Source organism: Ursus arctos, unplaced genomic scaffold (assembly GCF_023065955.2).
Source record: "Ursus arctos isolate Adak ecotype North America unplaced genomic scaffold, UrsArc2.0 scaffold_19, whole genome shotgun sequence".
NCBI classification, from domain to species: domain Eukaryota; kingdom Metazoa; phylum Chordata; class Mammalia; order Carnivora; family Ursidae; genus Ursus; species Ursus arctos.
Window position 1 is genome coordinate 36,320,058 of NW_026622863.1, and position 14,810 is coordinate 36,334,867.

The following is a 14,810-nucleotide window of genomic DNA, read 5'->3' on the forward strand; positions in this document are numbered from 1 at the left end:
TTTTGTTTTTAAGATTTTATTTATTTATTTATTTATTTGACGGAGGGGGGCTGGTGAGAGAGAGAGAGCACAACAGAGGGAGCAGCAGAGGGAGAGGGAGAAGCAGGGTCTCCACCAAGCAGGAAGCCTGACGCGGGGCTCCGTCCCAGGACTCTGGGATCATGACCTGAGCTGAAGGCAGACGCCCAACTGAGGGAGCCACCCAGACGCCCCTTGGTTTGGTTTTTATAGCCCTTCGACTAGGTGTGTAGTGGCATCTCGTTATGGTTTTAATTTGCATTTCCCTAATGTCTAATGATATTGGTCATTTCTTACATGCTTGTTTGCCATCCATATACCTTCTTTGGTAAGCATCTACTGAAATATTTGACCATTTGACAGTTTGTTCCCTTTTTGCTCAGTTTTGGGAATTTTTTATATACTCTGAATCTATATCTGTTTGTCAGATATGTGATTTGCAAATACATGCCCCTAGCCTGTGGCTTTTCTTTATAATTAAAAAGCATATCTCACAGAACAAAAGTTTAATTTTTGATAAAGTCCAATTTTTCATTTTTTTGTCTTTCTGGATCATGTTTTTGGTATCTATCGAGGACTCTTTGCTTAACCCAAGCTCAAAGATCTTCCCCAAAGTTTTCTTCTAAAAGTTTTGTAGTTTGATGTTTTATATTTAGATCACCAATTCATCATTAGTAAACTTTTGTATAAGATATGAGAGCTGGAAGTTGAGGTTTTTGCATTTGGACATCTAGTTATTTCAGCACCATTTGTTAAAACACTGTCCTTCCTCATCCTCCTTATGGAGTCTAAGCACAGAAGTTTGATGGGGCATTTTTGAGGATGCTGCTGGAGTTTGTCTCAAAAAACAGGAATAGAATGCATCATGAAAAAGGTGATGATTTTTCTGTTTCAGGAAACTTCCAATAACCAAAGAAATCTTGGGAAGGAAGAACAAAGCTGGGGCATCACACTCCCTGATTTCAAACTATATTACAAAACCACAGTCATCAAAAGAGTATGGCCGTAGCATAAAAACAGACATATAGATCAGTGGAACGGAATCGAGAGTGCAGAAATTAACCCATGCATATACGATCACTTATTTTATGATGAAGGAGCCAAGAACATACAATGGGGAAAAGACAGTCTCTTTAATAAATGGTGTTGGAAAAATTGACAGGCACATGCCAAAGACTGAAACTGGACCACTATGTTACACTATAAACAAAAATTAACTCAAAATGGATTAAGGACTAGACTGTAAGTCCTGAAACCATGAAATTCCTAGAAGGAAACATAGGTGCTAAGCTCCTTGACATCAGTCTTGCTGATGATTTTTTGAATCAGACACCAAAAGCAAAGGCAACAAAAGCAAAAATAAACAGGTGGGACTTAGTGTGTTGATCACAATAGATACAAATATTGAATCATTATGTGGTACACCTGAAACTAACAATGTTACATGTCAATGATATCTCAATTAAAAAATAAAATAAAAAACTATATTTTTAAAAAATTTCTAATTAAAAAAAGAAAAAGAAGTTTCCGTAAGATGTGAAGAGAGGGTGAAATAAAGCTCTTCATCACCTCAGGTGGGAAGGAGGAGAGAGATGAGGGTTTGGGGAAACAGGAGGTAAAGGGAGGGCAGAGCAGAGGCAGGGAGTCTGGAGACGTTAAAGTGTGTGGAGGTTGGGGTCTTGGGTGGTGGGAGCACCACTGGTACGTCCGTGTCTAGTTGGGGTCTTCCAATAAGCAGACACCAAGACAGAAGCAGACATGCGGGCCACGAATTGGAGGGAAGACCCGTGAAGGATAAAGAAGAGGTTTCCAGGAAAGGTGGGGAGAGCCTGCTTACTACTCCGCTGGTGGGACACCCGGAAAGAGACGGAGAAGGAAGACTTGGGTAAAAAGAGTCTCACACCACAGAGCAGTTCCAGGAAAGCTTCGCCAGGCCAATGGGGAATCCTTGAGCCAAGGGAGCCTGACACAAACTGAGTGTGTCCCCTCTAAAATTCATATGTCGAAACCTAATGCCAGTGTGACAAGATTTGGTCCTTTGGGAGCGACACAGGTCATGAGGGTGGGGCCCTCATGAAAGGGTTTAGTGCCCCCACGAGGAGAGGCCAGACAGCTAGCGAGCTCTCTCTTTCCCCCATGTGAGGGTACAAGGCAAAGATGACTGCCTACAACCCAGACGAGGGCTCTCGCCAGAGCCCAACCATGCCGGTGCCCTGACTCAGACTTCCAGCCTCCAGGAGGGTCAGAAATAATTTTTACTTTTTAAGCTCCCCTGTCTATAACTTGCGATAGCAGCCCAAACTAAGACATTGCCCAAGGTCCTGCATCTTACAGGAACGGACCAGTATCAGCACCCTGCATGCTGAGACATGGGCTGGGAGCAGCCTGGATCAAGTAGGGGCTTGGCCTGGAAGGAACTTCTGGACCATCCTTCCACCATGCTCCCTGCAGCAGGAGGAAGCTTCTGCACCAGTTCCGATATATGGATTTCCCCCCAACACACATACACGCAAGCAATTCTCCGACACTAGCTGGGTGTCCTACAATTCTACTCCGTTCTCACACCATCTGCCTGGAGGGAGCATCAGGTCCCACATGTTAAGGACTCAGTCCCAGAAGTCTGACCCCGTCCCACTTCAGACACCAGTCACAAACTCAGGTTGTCACCTGTGCTGGCTGATTGGTTATAGATCAGAGGTTTCAATGAGCCCCTCTTTGGCTTTGATTAATTTACTGTTATGAATAACATTCTTACATTGACTTTGGTGGACACATGCCCTCTTTCCTCTTGGGTATACACTTGGGAGTAGACTTTCTGGGCCCTAGGATAGCACATGTGGAGTTCAGTAGACTTTGTCAAATGGTTTTCCAAAGAACTTGTAACCATTTACGATCCCTCCAGCAACCTAAGGAGAACCCACTTGCTCTATATCTTTGCCAACACTTGACATTGTCAACATTGTTAATTTTCACAATTTTGGTGGTGTCCAGTTCATATTTTAAAGTTCAGTGTGCGGGCCAAACGGAAAGGCAGCTGGTGTGAAACTTTTGCACCTGAGGGTTGTTCACGTTCTGCATATGTGCCGCACACACACACACACACACACACACACCTGGAAGTCAGGCTCCTCCTCCCCTTCTCCGAGCACTCTCGAGGAGTCCTACTTAGGCAGGGCTCCTTACCCTGCGCTGGTTCCCGCCTCTCCACCCCACAACTACCCAGCGCAGATAGCCCGCAGTACTGCCCGCAGTCCATGCCGTGTGGAGGGTTATGAGGCCCCTCACCATCACCACCACTACTCGGACATGTGCAAATGCACAAAGTACAAAGTCTAGAAGAAATAAAAGGATGTACAACAAATTGTTGCATCACAGGTTATCTCAGCATTTGCTGGCTTGAGAAAATAAACATCTGCCATGTCACATGGTTTCTGTGGGTCAGGAGTTGGGGAGGGGCTTAGCTGGATGCTTCTGTCTCAAGATGGCTCAGAAGGTTGCCGTTAAGATGTTAGTCTGGGCGGCAGTCACCTCGGGGTTTCCCTGGGCCGGCAAGCTGGTGCTGGTGTTGGCAGAGGGCCTCAGCTTCTCTCTCCGCGGCCGTCTCCACAGGGCTGCTCAACCAGCCTCAGGACGGAGGAGCGACATGTCTTCCCCTAGAGCCAGTGATCCAAGACAGCAAGGCAGAAGCGTGGACAGTCCCACGCTGTCATTTCCACAATCTCCGCCCATTACACAGGTTCATCTGTGCGGTGTGGGAGGGAACTAGACAAGGGTGTAAGATGTGAGTCCCTCTGCCACGGGTCCACACCACCCATTTGCCCTCCTGGAGGCAACCGCTGGGACCAGTTTCTCACGAACTGTGTCTGCAATAATTTTCACACATACTCATCCAGGAAGTCACACGTATACACACACTTTTGCACCTTACTTTTTTCTCTCAATAGATCTTGGAAATCCTTCCACATCAGGATATAGAGACCTGCCTTCCTCCCTTTAACTGCCGTAAGCCCTGCCACAGGATGGGTTCCGTGATTTAACTAGCCCCCTGCCCATTGCAATTTGGGTTGTCCCATTATTTCCCTGTTGTAACTGAAGCTGTAGTGAATAGATACCTGTATATCCTTTTGCACAAATAAATAATGTCTAAAACTAAGTTTCTAGGAGGGGACTAGCTGGACAGAAGGGCCCGTGCCTTTCTCAAGGTGACAGATGTTGCCACATTGCCCGCCGTGGAAGCTGGATATAATAATTTGCATCCTTGCCAGCAAACGTGTGGATTTCATGACGCTTTGAGGGGTCGTGGCCAAAAACATGGGGCATCTCGGGCAGCCCAGCACGTAATTCAAATGGAACATCACCCATCCCTGTCCTTGGAAGCCCTTTCTCGGCTGCCCCAGCCCCACTCCTCAGCCAGAAAGCCTCCCCTGGCCCTCTCCCACACCGCGTGCGGGGCCTTTCTCTCCCTCTAGCTTGCATCTTCCTGGTCCCTAAAATTCCTGTTCTTGCCTTACACGCAGCAGGTGAAGAGTTCTTTGCCAGCCAGGCCCCAAAGGCTGATTTTTGGGGGCCACAACTGTGCTCCAAGACGTGGTATCCAACCCAGACAGTTCTCATCGGAGGTGGCCTCGGCCCTCTGCTCTGGGTGAGCGGTTCTGGCTCCTTATGGGTGAATATGTTCTCCCAGGTCTGCCCCCTGCTCGACGGTGTGCCTCCCAAGGCACCGTGAACAGTAACTATTGAATGAATGAATGACCCGGATGGAACTTCGTCAATCCAGGGCTGTCAGAGGCCTCTTGGCTCTACCCTTTTCCAGAAAGTAGGTGTATCTAAATCATTCTGAAGATCATCTTTGGACGCAACATTTATTCACCCATCTGAAGCATTTTTCAAAGGGCAGTGTTTCTCTTCTCGTGTTTCTTGTTTTCCCCTTTGGCCTGGTCACAGCCTCATGGGGACTCCCATGGAAAACAGGCCCTCTACTGCCCGCAAACGTGACAAGGATGTGCAGACTTGGAACGACGAGCACGGGCAAACACACGCACAGGAAGAAGTCAATATTGACACTGCAGAGGCAGGAGTGGGGCGGGGGGAGGGGAAGCCACTGCTGTTCCGTGGCTGCACAGAGGGCAGGTTTCCTCTCGGTTTCTAATCGGATACATCAGCGATCCAAAATCCAACAATCCTTTAAAATAAAAAAAAATTCAACAATCTTGGGAGATTTTGTTGTGAAATCAGTTTCCAAACGTCTCAGGGGCTCCTCCTTTAAAATTAATCTTCATAACCATTGCACGAGAGACCTTTCCCTAATGTCCACATTTCCACGGCTTGCACACTCAGCCTCAGCGGTATCGCTGATAAAGAAAGCAGCCTGCAGAGTCGTGGGAAGCGAGCCAACTTGAAGTCGAGTTCACGACCCGCCCGTGATAAGTAGGACAACCACTGTTTCCTTTTTTTTCCCCTTACTTGTTTGCCCAACTTTCTGTTTTGAATATTTTCGGCTGAGCGGAAGAGTTGTAAGAAAGGGATGACGGACATCTGTAGGTCAGGGGTCAGCAAACTCCAGCCCCTGGCCTGTTTTGGCATGACCCCTGAGCTCACAATGGCTTTTATACTTTTAAGTGGCTGGAAAAAAAATGCAAAGGAGAATCATGTTTCATAACCCACGAACCTGATGGGACAGTCAGACGTCAGCGTCGCTAAGTGAAGCTCGCTCCGGGGCTGGCGCCCCGTCGAGGGCTGCCCTGGGCACAACCAGAGCTGCAGGGTTGCCAGGGCTCCAGGCTCACAGAGACCACACTGTTGACTATTGGACCCTTTACAGAAAGTCTGCCGACCTCTGACCTAGAGTCAGGCGCTGTTACTCCTTTGCCCATTTGTTTTCCCTCCCTCTTGCTGCAACGTTTGTGCTGGTCTCGATCTTTCTCCCTCCACGCTCTGCGTCTGCCTCGCTTTTCTTAAGCCCAAGGCGGGGAACGACAGGCAAGGCTGAGGAGACATATGATAACATGAAGCATTTAACACAACGCTTGGCACTTAGACAAAACTTAAGAAACAGATCCAATACACATTTCTGGCGCCGTCCCCCGAGCTGTTTGCCGCAACTCCTAGCTTGACAATCGTGAGCCTTGGCAGTTTCCTGAAAGCCTGGTTCCTGAAGTCTGGAAGCCAGCTTTCCCTCAGAAAGGGCTTCTTACCCCAGGAGCAAAGAAAAGCCTCAGCGAGAGCTCATTTTTTCCACGGTTTGTGGCTTGGCTGAGTCAACTTCTGCCGTTCCCTGAGTCACGAGTTTTTCCTCTTCTTTGGAGGAGCAGGCCCTCCGCCCAGGTCTCCTCCACCCACAGCCGGTCCCTGTTGGGAAGGGGCGGACAGCTAGAGAAGCAGCGTCTCTGCGGCCTCCAAGGGATTTCCCAGAGCTGCACCCACGGCACAGAATGTCAGCGCTGGAACCAAGGACAGAGGAGGAGACGGAGGCCTCAGTGGGTCCTGGACCAGCAGAGAGACAAGGCTAGTTGGGGTCTCCCACCTCCAGGCCCACGGGCTGTGCCGCCTCCCTCTGGTTTCCCAGAACCATGGAAAAGGCAAGGTGCTGTCTCAAACCCGACAGCCCTGCCTTCAAAGGCTTTCTGGCTCCCTTCCGTGGCACGCTCACCGCAGGCGTCGCCTACCTTCCCTACGAAGCCCCTCTTGCTAGGGAGGTGGGGGACCTGGCCCTGGAGCAATCGTGGAACACGGCCTTGAAGGCTCAGCTCGGTGTCCCCCTCCAGCACCCCCGCCCCCCGGGGAACAAGCAGTGTGTACCCGGGGATGGCATTTCCCGGCGTCTCGGTGTCCCAGCGTTCTCCGTCAGCCTCTGGGATGCCTGGGCCTTGTCTCCTTCTCCTCTGATGGTGTAGAGGCCCGGCCGTACCATCAGGACTCGGCGCGGTCAGCTGGAAGCACATAAATGGGTCAAGCGGGGAAGAGGGAAACCACAGAGAGAAGTGGGACTGTCACGAATGGGGTCATGTGCCCAGTCTGAAAGGGACAGTTCCACGAGGAGAGGGGGGACCGTGTTTTCAAATCCTCTGATTTACGAGAAGGTAAAAAACCTGATTTTGATGTGAAAGCTCTCCATATGAAGTTCGGGAACGCATTTTATACGTGTTTACTTTGATGAGGCCGTGGCTTCTGTGGGACACTCAGTAAGCACTGTCTGTCCTGCTGCGGAGGTAACAGCAGACAAGGTGGAGGGGGCACGTGGCGGTGGTGGGGAGGTGGGCTCTCCAAGGCCACAATGGGTGGCCCTCTCACTCACCTACCACCTCCCCCCCCTTGTTTCTCAGGGCCTCTCCCTGCCTTCTCCTCCCTTGCCTCATCCCCTTCCCTTCTTAGCCCATCCTGGCCTCACTCTGCCTGGGCTGGGAGAGGCACCGCCCCATCTCCCAGGCTCTGCCCACAGCGCCCAGGAGGGCAGGTCACCACTGCTCAGCTCAGGCCTCCTCCTCCAGCCTCCAGGCCGCATCAGCTCTTGCTCCTGCTGCTGTCTCTTGCCTCGGTCCTGGCCAGCAGACACCGCACTGGCCCGAGCCGGCTCCTCTCTAAAGTGCCCAGTGTCTGCCGTATTTAGCAAGACAAACTGCCTCTGTGGGACAGACGGTGACCGCGTTTCTACTAAGTGCTGAACTCCATTCTCAGCACTGGAGATTCAGAAAGGCACACGATCAATATCGTCCAGTCCATGGGACTCACTGCCTGGGTGGGGGAGACAAGCCGTGAACACGTAAACAAGAGACTGAATAAGATGACTTCAGGTTGGAGAAATACTTGACAAAATCATAAAACTGGGTGAGGTAGTTGAGGGTGCTGGGGTGGAGGCGGCGAGCTGCTTTGGGTGGTCAGGGAAGCCTCTGAGGACATGGCAGTTTGACTCTTCAATGTCAAAAATGCAGCCGTGGGAAAATCTGGAGACGGGATGTGCAAAGGCCCAGAAGTGGGAACAACCTTGGGGTTTTGAGGAACAGGAAGAAGCCAGTGTGAGATGAAATGCGGGGAGGGGACCACAGGGAGGCTGGGACGGGCCTCCTGGAGTGGTGAGGCCTGGAATTTCATTCCAGTGTCCCAGGAGGCAGAGGAGGGCCCCCATGGGGGGCAGCATAACCTGCTGGGAATGTTGCAGCACAGGGAGTACATTCAGTGGACCCCAACTGAACTGGGCTCTCCTTCGATGCAGGTTTGAAAGTTTCCACTAGAAAAAGTTTAAAACATAAAAAGGATTAAATGCTGCTGATTTTTAATATCCGGCTGCCTAGAGGAGATGACGGTCAGCGAGCAGCAGGGAGGCCAGCCACAGGCAGCACAAGGCACACTACTAATTCCAGGGCCTCCCTTCAGAGTCCTGCAAGGATGGTCTCCAGTGAGGTGCGAGCAGGAAGGGTGCGGGGCTGCAGCGGGCGGCAGGGGAAACTGGGCAGGGGCCTGGGGGAGTCAGACTGGAGAATCAGCCCCGGGAGTTTCAGAAAAGTAACTCGGTCCAGGTCCTGCCTGCGGCGACCGCCCACCGCCAGCCCATTCTAACTGGGGCGGCTCCGCCCGCCCGCGCACACTTCCCAGGCACTCAGACCCCGGGAGCCTGGAGCTCAGGCTCCGCCCCCGCCCGTGCGCCGGGGCTGCGATTGGCGGAGCCGCCGCGGGGGGCGTGTCCGGCGAGAGTGGGAACGCGGCCGCGCGGGCGGCGCCAGGGTAGCCTAGAGCCTGACCGGAAAGCCGCGGCCCAGGACAGACTCGCTGAGGGGTGCCGGGCGGGGCGCAGGCGCGTCGGGACCCGGCGGAGGAGGTAAGGGCCTCCGGCCAGGCAGGGGTGCGCGGGGAAAGGAGGTTACCTGCCCGCCGCCTCCGGTCTCCCCTGGCCGCCCTTCCGAGGTGGCTCCGGGGCTCGGGCGGGACAGGCGCGCAGCAAGAGCCACCTCGGACTCTGACGCGGAGCGGAGGCGCGGAGAAGGGCACTTACTGCTGGTTGGGGGTGCTGGAGGCGAGGTGGAGACTGCAGGGGCTCCAGGGAGAGCGGGGTGAGCACAGGTAAGGGAGCTTGGGGGTCGAAGCCGGATCCCCGGGGATGTGCACCTTGTGCGCGGAGGACATCTGGAGGCGCCCGCGGGTGCTGCCCCCCGGGGTGGCAGGGATCTCCGCACACTTGTAGTCCCTTGGTGGAGAGTCCTGGCCTGCCGCCGCCATCGGGGGGGCCTCACTCCTTGCTCCCAGTTTTCGGGGTCTGCACAAGTGAGCCAAGTCAGCAGCCCCAGTGTACCCGGGGAGGGTGGCCGTGCTTTCTGGGTAGCCGTGGTCCTCTCTGGCCTCTCTCACTGTGAAATAGCCTGGCCCCCAAGGGTTGGAGTTTGTGATTTTTGGTAGGAGTTGTCAAAGCTGGGCTTCATCTCCGATTTCACAGAGGAAGTCACTAAGGCAGGCCCCTAGGGATGGCAGTTCCTTCCCAACCTGGAATCAGCTGGAATCTCCTTCCCTTTCTCTTCCTGAACACGAAAGAGTTAAGCAGGGGAGCCGTGTCTTCAGCCCCCTTTACAGGGGGGAGAAGGTTGGTTCCAAAGGTTCCAAAGTTCTGAGGCACTCTGAAACTTGATCTCCACAGTGCAAGGAAAATATTGGTTTGCAATTTAAACAAAGCTCTTATCTCACCCCAGAGGGTCAGAAGCCAGCCAGGAGGTGAGGATCATTGCTGGGGCCATTTTTGGCACAGAGTTTCCACTTAGTACTGGGCTGTTCCTGGGCACATGATTTCCACTGGGGTCTGTGCGGGCCGAGAGATGACTCTGACTTAGGCCTGTGTCTCTGCACACGTCAGCCCAAAGGGCTGCCAAGACAGGAGGTGAGGCAGCCCAGCTTAGCTAAGGGACCTGCCCAGGCCACCTGAAGGGATTCCTGGGTTGGGATGGGGTTGGGGGTGGGGCAGGGGATCAGGCATTTGGAGAGCGGCCCCGCCCTTTGGACTTGAGGATTTCTGATTCTGTCTTTGGTCAAGAACGCCTTCTTGGAGCTGGGCTCCCCCATCACTGCACGGAGCCCTTGGGCGGTTATTTTGATGATGGGGGTGGTACTTCCCCCGTGGGGCTTTCTGGAGGATTAAGTGAGAGAATACTTACAATGTGCTTACTATTGTAACTGGCGAGCTGTAAGCTCCAGTTAATAGCACCTCAGGTTTATTTTCCTTATTACTATTTTTTTTTTTCATGGAGAAGGGCCTCCAGGAAGCACAGGGTTAGACAAGGCTGAGGGGCAGCCCCTCTGGAAGGAAAGGACACTTGGATCATGGCACTCTCCTCAGGGTACTTGGAGAAAACCTCAAATCCTCATCTTGGCCTCTGAACCTTCAAGACTGGCCTTTGCTGGCCCCTTTGACCTTACCTCTTACCCCTCACTCCTTCCTCTATGGCCTCCACAGGTCAGATTCCTGAGCTGTTCCCAAGGCCCAGAACAGTCTTTCCTCCGGCCTTTGCATGACTGGCTCTTTCCCAGTGTTAAGCTTGGTGCAAGGTTACTTCCTCACCAGGCCTTGCCTGACCCCCACCCCCACCCCAGCTCTGCCAGGCAGATCGGCCTTTTGCTTCACGGCACTTAGCACGCACCATCAGAAATTACCTTGTTGATTTACTTCCTAGTCTGACTGTCTCACCAGGGAGTCTGTTGCTAAAGGGCCTGGTCCCTACGTCTTTGCTGTCACCTGGTGCCAAGCGCAGGAGGACCGTGTCTAGCACATGACGGGACTTACACTACACATTTGGAAGGTGAAATCCAGCAGGCATGGGGGCACAGTGGGCCTGGTTGGGGCTGGAGGGAAGGAGGGGCGGCGATCAATCAGCCTGCCCCCAGTCAGAAGAAGCCAAAGGACAGTACTAGGGGCCAGCATCCTGACTCCCCGCCTCTGTGATCTTGGCCAGGTACCTCCCTCTCTGATAAGCAGTGTCCCCGACTGTAGCTCTCCCAGAAAGGTGGACCTGGATTCCCCTCCTAGGTCCTACTTTCCAGGGTTCCCAGGGTGGGGCCCCAGACATCTCTCTCAAATCACACAGCCTGTTTCTGAGTGGAGGAGAGAGCAAGCTCCCTCGGGACACAGCCCTGTGTCAGGTGGTCCCGGAGTAGGTGCGTTCTGCATTTGACAGCATGGGGTGGTATAGATGAGATGCAGATCAGGGGTCTGCAAACTTCTGTAAGGAGCCAAATGGTCAGTGTTTGAGGCTTTGCAAGCCAGTGTCTGTTGCCGTGTTCCAATGAATTGGATTTAGAAAAGCCGGCACTGGGTCCGACCTGATGCGGATTGGCCAGCCCTGGTGTAGGTCACGTGTGACCCCTCAGCTGTCACGTACAGAACCCTGGCCATCCAGCAACACTTGCGGCATGGCTCCCCACACCCCAGTGCTGACCGAGTACCTTCAGCCCACTCGGGTGGTGGGATCACTTGTGTTCAGGAGGGCCAGCCCAGGAGCCTGGCAGCCCCCCAAACCCTTCCCAAAAAGCAGCTCTATTCATTTCCCTGCTGCCAGACACTGACGCTTCTCAAGTGTCCACCGTCTGTCAGCAGCCCGGGTGCTGGGTACCACACCGGAAGCAGCACAGGCACTGTCCCAAGGCTGGAGGCTGTCCTGAGGCAGGCCGGTCCCAAGAGAAACGGGTCAGCTCTCTCCTCCCCTGTCCTAAAGGAGGGAGGTTCACTTCTTTGGTGAGAACAATAACTGCTTGGGTGAAGGGATGCCGTATTTACCAAGAGAAATCTCCAGGCCGTGTCAAACCAGGTGTGAAGTTATGGTTGTGGGAAGGGTGGGGAGACTTGGGGGGAACCCTGGGAGAATGCTGTCTGCCCAGCCCTCACCCAGCCTGGGACCCAGTATAGGCTCATGGAGGAGAGGGGCGTGAGAGCCTTCTGGATACCGCAGTCCGTGTGTGGGATCAGCTCAGAGCCCAGACCCCTTTCACAAATACCCCACCCTTCCTGGGTCACCTGTTGCTGCCGGCAACTGGGCGGGGGCAGTTAGGGCCTGGAAAGGGTCTGAAAATCATTGGCTGGGGCCAGGCAGCATGGGGGTCTTGCATGGGGTATCCCGGTACCCCCTACAAGGGACAAGGGGACAGTGTTGTAGGCCCTCTCTTGCCTAAACCTCTCCCCTCCCTGGGTTCTGCTCTTCACTTCCTCCATGCTGCCCACCTGGGTAGCGTCGGGTCAGAGGGGGACCTGGGCAAGCTGGCCTCTAGAGCTCACCACACCCCCCAGGGCCAGATGGGGGCCGTCTGCTCTCTTCCGTCTCAGCACATAGTCTGTCTGCCTGAGCAGCCAAATGTGTTAAGCTTCGGTCCGTGGCCGCCAGATTGGGTGACACACAGCTCGGAGGGAACAAGTGGCATCCTTCCTCATTGCTCCCTCCCAGCATCACCTGTGTCCCTGAGCCCCGACACCGTGCGGTCAGGGGAGGCCCTGCCAGGTGACCCGCCGCGAGCCCTGCAGGGTGGAGCTCCCAGCCAGTGGAGCTCAGGGCTCTGGGTGCAGACTCTGTCCTGTGACTCTTGTCTTTTTGAGGACCTTACATTTAGAGAGAATTAAAAAGAAGCTCACATTCCCACTTCCGGCAATTGACTGGTATTGTGATTTTAACACGTTGCTGCTGCTTTTTTTTAAATAAAAGAAAGAATGTTCTAGATAAAGGTGAAGTCCTCCTTGATCCACTCCCCGCGCCCATAGCTGGTTACATCCAGGTGCCCTGTCTCCAGGCCACTTTCTCCTGACTTCGGCTGGGGTCCATCATTGGTTTTGAACCCGTCTTAAGCAGTTTTGAGTGTGCAGTCCCGTGGTAGTAAGTAAATCTCCATTGTTGTGAATCATCTCTAGAATTCTTTTCATCTTGCAAAACCGAAACTGTGTACCCATTAAATAACAGCTCTTCCTCCTTCCGCCGGCCCCCAACCTGGGCAACCACCTTTCTACTTTCTGTCTCTGTGAATTTGACTACTTGCAGTGCCGCATGTGAGTGGAACCATACTGTACTTGTCGTTTTTCTGGCTTATTTCATGGAGCATAAACGTCTTCAGGGTTCATCCACGTGGTAGCAGGGGTCAGAGTTTCCTTCCTTTTATGGCTGAATAATCTTCTGTTGCACATTTGTTCAGCTGTTCACCCACCGATGGACATTTGGGTTCCTTCTGCCTCGCAGCTACCGCGAATAATGCCGCTGTGAACGTGGGTGGGCTGTACCACGTGGAGACCCTGCTTTCCGGTGGGGAGACACCCAGGAATGGAATTCCTGGGTCATATGGGATTTCTAAATTTGATCTCTCGAGGAGCCTCCATACTCTTTTTGTTAGTGCTACACCCGTTGACATTTCCCCCAACAGTGCACCAGGGTTTCAGCTTCTCCAAGTCCTTGCCGACACTTGTTATGGCCTGGGTCTTTTAGGTTTTTATTTAGTTTTTAATAGTAGCTACCCTCTTGAGTGCGAAATTGCATCCTCTCCATCTTTATTCGTAGATCTAGTTCTTAAACACGTTTGCAACGTTGTGTCATGTGTACACGTAAGCTGTCACATACCGTCCGGCAGGTTGCTTTTTCCCCACAGTGTCTGATGTCTGTTGTCACTCCACGTTGACCCACAGAGATTGGGTGAATCGTCGTAGCTGCCGGCAGTCCTCCCGCGTGTGAGTGGCCCGGGTGTGGGACCCGCTCCCCCGCCGCTAGGCATCTCTGTCGTCTCCGCTGCACGTCACAAACTCAACGGCTCTTGGGGGTCTCGGTCTGCCGCGCTCTGAGCCCCTCCTGCGGAGCCCTCAGCCGGCCCATCCCAGCACTCAGCCCAGCTGGGGCCTCTGGAATTTTGCCAGATTGTCCACAGCAGGGACCCCGTGATCAGTTCTAGCAGGACAGCCCAGGTCTGTCACCAATAATCAGCGAGGTTTGCAACACACAGCCAAGATTAGCAACCTAAAAATAGTGGTTCTTACATAAGGTAGTGTGGGCAGCAATTCTCAGGATGCCTTGTGGTCTGAAGGGGGCAAGCGGTCTGTGACTCAGGGGGCCGAGCACCCCTCTTGTGCAATGTGTCCCGCCCCCACCCTGGGCCCCGCTCTGGCTTCCCACAAGTGGTCTGACTTACAGAACTGCAGTGTGGTGACCCAGAAATACCACGTGCGTGATTGGCTTGGCCAGGGTCATGCTGTGTATGCCTGTGCACACGTGTGCACATGGCGGTGGCCGTGAGGTCAGCTCTCACTCACCTGCTTCCTCCTTGGATGTAAGGCTGACTCATGCACAGCAGGCCCTCGGGGAGCTTTGGAAAGGTTCCTTCATTCGCTAGCGACTTACAGAACACCTACTGTGTGCTCGGCACTGTTCCAAGCACTGGGGATACCGTAGTGAGCAAGAAAAGGCTCCTTTCTCATGGAGCTTAGAACCCTGTGAGGGAAATGGAAAACATGTAAGCAAATGATCGATAGACAAGAAAATAGTAGGCCCTGATAAGTCCTGGAAGAAAAAACAAAATAGGTAACATCTTAGAGGAAGGGACAGCAAACTTTTTGTGTAAAGGGCCAGGTAGTCAATATTTTAGGCTTTACAGCCCATGGTGTCTGTCACCACTAGTCATCTCTGCCATTGTAGCATGAAAGCAGCCACAGACAATTTTAAGTGCATGAGCGTGGCTGTGTTCCAATAAAACTTTATTTACAAAAACAGGCTGCGGGCCGGATTTGACCCTCAGGCCATAGTTTGCCAAGCCTGTACTTGAGATGGCGTTGTCAGAGACCCTTTCCGAAGGGAGGT

General features: G+C 53.1%; 1 protein-coding gene and 1 long non-coding RNA gene across 8 annotated transcripts in view; one reads left to right on the forward strand and one right to left on the reverse strand.

Annotated features, from left to right (window-relative positions):
- LOC113244702 (uncharacterized) lies at positions 1-6,903 on the reverse strand. 2 transcript variants are annotated; one of them, XR_008960132.1, is made up of 2 exons: positions 6,817-6,903; positions 1-6,501 (listed from the first exon to the last, which is right to left on the reverse strand). It is a non-coding gene; the product is annotated as an uncharacterized LOC113244702 (long non-coding RNA). The 2 variants fall into 2 exon arrangements; XR_007191040.2 differs by having other exon boundaries at positions 1-6,458; positions 6,817-6,895.
- Positions 6,291-14,810, forward strand: part of PLEKHF1 (pleckstrin homology and FYVE domain containing 1) — a 26,604-nt gene continuing 18,084 nt past the window's right edge. The window contains exon 1 of one of the 6 annotated variants that reach the window (XM_057314289.1): positions 6,291-7,808. In XM_057314289.1, coding sequence (XP_057170272.1) covers positions 7,736-7,808 — 73 coding nt within the window. In that variant the 5' untranslated portion in view covers positions 6,291-7,735. The other 5 variants (XM_048223848.2, XM_026484241.4, XM_057314291.1 and 2 more) reach the window with 5 other exon arrangements.